The 5,254-nt window shown below is 33.8% G+C and overlaps 1 protein-coding gene across 1 annotated transcript; it reads left to right on the top strand.

Annotated features, from left to right (window-relative positions):
• The first annotated feature begins 3,836 nt into the window (after positions 1 to 3,836).
• On the top strand, positions 3,837 to 4,988 carry LOC105046700 (photosystem I reaction center subunit psaK, chloroplastic). Its single transcript, XM_010925359.4, has 3 exons — positions 3,837 to 4,049; positions 4,358 to 4,438; positions 4,672 to 4,988. Exons 1-3 carry the CDS (start codon positions 3,969 to 3,971, stop codon positions 4,897 to 4,899), a joined length of 390 nt encoding a protein of 129 aa, XP_010923661.1. The 5' UTR covers positions 3,837 to 3,968; the 3' UTR covers positions 4,900 to 4,988.
• Positions 4,989 to 5,254: the final 266 nt, after the last annotated feature.

The raw sequence follows: 5,254 nt of genomic DNA, 5'->3' as shown, positions 1-5,254 counted from the left end.
CCCTCAGCGACAACCGTCCGTCATGGCCTCCCCTCCCCTCCGGCCCCCCCTCGCCGGCCCACCTGCCATGGTTCGCTCTCCACTTCTTGACAACCACCTGCGATAGCCTCCCTTATCGGCCCATCCGCGATGACCCTCTCTCCCCTTCTTGGTGCTTGAACCCCCTCTTCCCCTCCCCGACCCGCCTATAACTGCCCGCCCTCCCCTCCTTGATGATCACCCATGATGGCCTCCCCTCGTTGGTCCGCCCATGATGGCCCCCCTCCCCTCCCTAGCAACCGCCCACGATAGCCTCCCCTTGCCGGTAGATCCATGATGGCCCCCCTCCCCTCCGCCCTTCGCATGCTAGCCCACCCACGACGGCCCCCCTCCCCTCTCCAATGATCGCCCACAATGGCCTTCCCTCGTCGGCCTGCCCGCGACGGCCTCCCCTTGTCGTGAGCCATGAGAAATGGATGAAAAATGCCCTCGATCTACAATGGACCGCGAGAAACGAAGGGGAATCGATCGCTGGTCCACGCCTCGCTCCATGGATCGTACCAACCAAATTTTATTTTAAATAATAATATAAAAATAAAATATATAAAAAATAAAAATAATATAATAAAAAATAATATAAAATTAAAAAATATAAAATTAAAATTTTATGATCGATTTTAAAAATTAAAATATTATAAAAAATAAATTATGATTGGTTTTATGATCGATTTTTAATTAAAAAATTTAAAAATAATTAGTGATCAATTTTTTGATCGATTTTATAAATAAAAAAAATATTCTAACAAAATTAGTGATCGATAAATTAATTAAAAAAATAAAAATAATTAATGATCTATTTTGTAATCAATTTTATTAATAAAAAAATTTAAAAATAATTAACGATTGATTTTGCAACCACTTTATTAATAAAAAAATATTTTAATAAATTTAGTAACTAATTTTGTGATTGATTTTATTAATAAAAAATTTAAAAATAATTAGTGATCAATTTTATGATTGATTTTGTTAGTAAAAAATATTTTAACAAAATTAGTGACCAATTTTGCAACTGATATATTAATGAAAAAAATTAAAAATAATTAGTGATCGATTTTGCGATCAATTTTATTAATAAAAAATTTAAAAATAATTAGCGCACTAATTTTGCGATCGATTTATTAATAAAAAAATATTTTAATAAATTTAATGATCAATTTTAGCGATCGATTTTACGATCGATTTTACAATCAATTTTAAAAAATAAAATATTATAAAACTTAAATTATTTTTTTTGTTTTTGATAACTAAATCGAATGCAAAGTTTTGTAACTGATTTAAATCAGTCACAAAGTTTTGTGACCAGAGTTTTTGAAGTCGATTAAAATCGATCGTAAAATAAATTAACAATCAATTTTTATTATTTTGCAATCGATTTTTTGATCACTAAATATTTATTTTCTTGTAGTGACTGGTTGCCTCGATAGTAGGAAGTCCACAATATGTTATATTTTTCTGCTAGTTGATAGAGTAATTTCATGAAGGAGTACAAAACAGTGCATTATTGTCTACTCTACTATGCAAGCTGAATATATAAACTACCACAAGGCTTCCTCACATACTCTATAGTTGAAAAATTCATTTCAGAACTCGAGATTGCAGATTCTATTTTCAAACTGCTGAGAATTTATTGTGATAATTTTGCTGTAATTTCTTTATCTAATAGTAAGAAGATGATTAATGCAAACAAGCACATTAATGTTAAGTATTTTGCTGTGAATGAGAGAATTAGTAATCATCAGGTGCCTATTGATTTTATTAGTACTAGTACGATAGCTGATCTTTTGACTAAAGATTTAATACCTAAAATTTTCAAAGAACATGTAAAAGTTATAGGTATTTGTCATTGAGATATTTAATTTATAAAAGATACTTATTTTGAGATTTCTTAATAGTTTAATGACTGTTATATTTTTGTTTAATTATTATTTATATATATTATAGTTGACTGTTGTCAAAATTAAAGTAAACAGAAATATCATTCATATGACACAATAGAGGAACCATTATCATAGGCATTATGATTTTTTTTTAATAGTCTATATACTCTAGTATATAAGACTGGGTTAAGTAAAATTTATTGATATCATGATACATGGAAGGAAGTTTGTCAATTAAGATATATAACCATCATGATCTATATTAATAATTTTTGCTTAATCAAAGTATAAAGAATCTTTTAAGAAACAAATAATTGGGTAATTTTTTTTTTTAAAAAAATGCGCACTCATAGGGTTAATTTTAAAATTTTGATTCAGAATTATTGTTTTCTAAAATTAAACTATTTTTATTTTTTAAAGTAAAATGTTTTGAGAAAACCAAAGAGTTATTTTAAGTAATAATATGGGCCAAGTGGGAGAACATTAGATTTAACTCTTAATATGATCTAATTATTTTTTAGTCAGGTATAACTCATTGGATCAACCATATGTACTAAATCAGTTACAGTAAGCCCAATTAATTAAAGAGTTCTATTCCTAATCAAATCTAGACTAGCAGTCAACTCTAATTAGAGTTAGTCTTTTGATGGGATAAGATAAGTGCAAGTATAAATATAGAGATGGTCTGATCCCTTTTTTCAACTCTGAAAAAGATATGAAAGATTTCTATCGATCCTCCATGTTAAGGAGGAGGGTGAGGAGAGAGAAGATCAGACACCTTATAAGAGAAGACTAGACATCCAGCGGGCTATAAGATCATCATATTGGATAAATGATGATGCAAGGTATGATTTATTTACGATTTTAATTTTTACATGAATATTGAAGTACGATCTAGGCATAAAAGATTAAAATTATCTAATATGAAACTAATCATATTTTTGAATCCAAGATTAATCAAAATAACTTCAGTTCAAATTGGATCAAAATAGTTTTAGATTGGTTCCATATTGGAAACAAGTTAATCCTCTCCACTTGTAGCCCTAAATATAAATTGAGTTTTTTTTTTTTTTGTTTAAACATTATTTATGGCAATAGAAGGTATTTGGTTCCAAGAAGTTTGTAACTTTTCTATAAATTAAGAATAATAGGGCAACAATAAATGTCTAAATTATAAAAACTTTTCTTTTCTTTCTTTCCAATTATTATCTTAAATTGTGGATTACATAGGATTGTAACAAAAAATCGAGAGACATAAGTGTAGGAATATTGTGCTTTGAGATTTGAGATAGATGAGTTTAAATCCCACAAATACATGTTAATGAGGATAAATTTGATCTTCAAGAGCACATCCACATCTAATATAAAAGAATAATCATCTTAGTGGGTGCTACACAAGATGCCTTCGACTAAGTTGAAACACCAAAAAGACCCTAATAAAGTCCTTTAATTTTTTTTAGAAAAAGCTAATCTAGAGATATGGTCGTGCTACAAGCTTGAACCCAACCCACGCCTTAGATTTTTTTTAGCTGATAAAATATATGTTGTTAAATTGAGGGTATGTTTGTTTCACGATTAAAATTAGAATGGGAATGAATTAAAATGGAATAAAAATGGCCATATTTCTTGACATTTTTTGTTTGTAATTGGAATCAAAATGGACATCAAAATGAAAATTGAATATTAGAAAAAAATTGGGACTAAGTTTTGGAGGATTGGGACATAGAGAATGAGAGTCACATATTCCCGTCTTCCTTACAGAATCAATTTCCCTCCAACCGAGCATTCCCAGATCATCAAACTCGGAGAGATGTTGTCAAACTCGGTGTCTCAAAACCATATCTTATCCAATAGGCAAAGGCTAACCAGGTGCAGCCACGTCAGCACCAAGAATCTACTGATTATCCGCTGGTGGCCTTTGAGGCCACAAGCCTCTCATGTGGCCGAGATTTCAAGGCTTCCGGTTTCAAAGCTTTAAAGGTTCTTCGAGTCCTCTACCTGAAAACCCAGCAGCAAAGGGTAGTTCTTGATTCCTACGCTGGTGAGCAGGTCATGGCTTCCAAGCTCACTACTCCAACCGCAGTCATGACTTCTCTCCCACGGTTCAGTGGCCTCAAGGCCCAACCATCCATGGTAAGTTGCATATCACTACTACCCCACCTCAAAAGCTTCTGTGATGAGTTCAAGTCATAAAAACCATTGCAGTCCATTGCATGATTCTCCTTGGACTCCAGTGGTTTTCATAACTTTTTAGAGAAGGAAAACGCTAACAAACCAAAAGTTGGAGGGCATATAATCTCCTGACGTTAATATGTTATGATGTTCCACAGTTCTAGCATTCAAAATGATATACACTTGAAAAGAATCAAGAGAAGTATTTTATAATTTAAGCTGCACAATCTTCTAAACATATCTGGCCAACTCTCTTGTTCTTTTGGCAGGTGATGCTGCCACCAATCAGGCGACGGGGAAGAGGGGCTCTGGGTGCTCGCTGTGGCTTCATTGGCTCACCAACAAATATTGTAAGCTAGCACTGCACACAAATCTTTTAAAATGTTCTTGAATCTTGACTGATGAATGGAAATTAAGCCCATAAACAAACAATTCATGATATTAAGAACTATGAGTTTCCAAAAGAGAGACTCAAATCACAGCATCTTCTTGATAGATTTTGATATATGTTTTACTCTAGAAGAGGTTTGAAACAAGTGGACCATGTCTATATTTTTTGATGAGCTAATCTATGTTTGGACAGATAATGGTGACAACCACAACCTTGATGCTATTCGCCGGGAGGTTCGGATTGGCCCCGTCGGCTAACAGGAAGGCGACGGCAGGGCTGAAGCTTGAAATGCGAGACTCCGGGCTGCAGACTGGCGACCCAGCCGGATTCACTCTGGCTGATACCTTGGCATGTGGGACGGTAGGCCACATAATGGGCGTTGGAATTGTCCTGGGTCTCAAGAACATTGGCATCCTATAAACGAGATTGTGCTCCTTTATGATAGTTTTCCGGTAGATTGGCTGGTGTACATGACTTCTTTTAATGGACAGAGCAACTACTTGATCTTACTATTTTGCAAATGAGTTGTAAATTTGTTCCTTCATCAACAAAGCCCCCGACCAGAAAGGAGCTCAAATTAGTGTGTGCACATAATGTTACATTTTCTATAAGGCTTGCAGGAGCCAAAAGAAGAAAGCTATACATTTTATTTATATCATACAAACAGCCATCATTGAGGTATTACTCTGCAAAGTAAATGCATTATATTGATTAGCATATATACTGGTTGAAAAGAAATCAACGATGATCAACAAATATGATCCACTCAAAGATT

Source organism: Elaeis guineensis, chromosome 6, assembly GCF_000442705.2.
Source record: "Elaeis guineensis isolate ETL-2024a chromosome 6, EG11, whole genome shotgun sequence".
Classification (NCBI taxonomy): domain Eukaryota; kingdom Viridiplantae; phylum Streptophyta; class Magnoliopsida; order Arecales; family Arecaceae; genus Elaeis; species Elaeis guineensis.
Note: the sequence above shows the minus strand (reverse complement) of the source record. Positions and strands in the feature narration are given on the sequence as shown.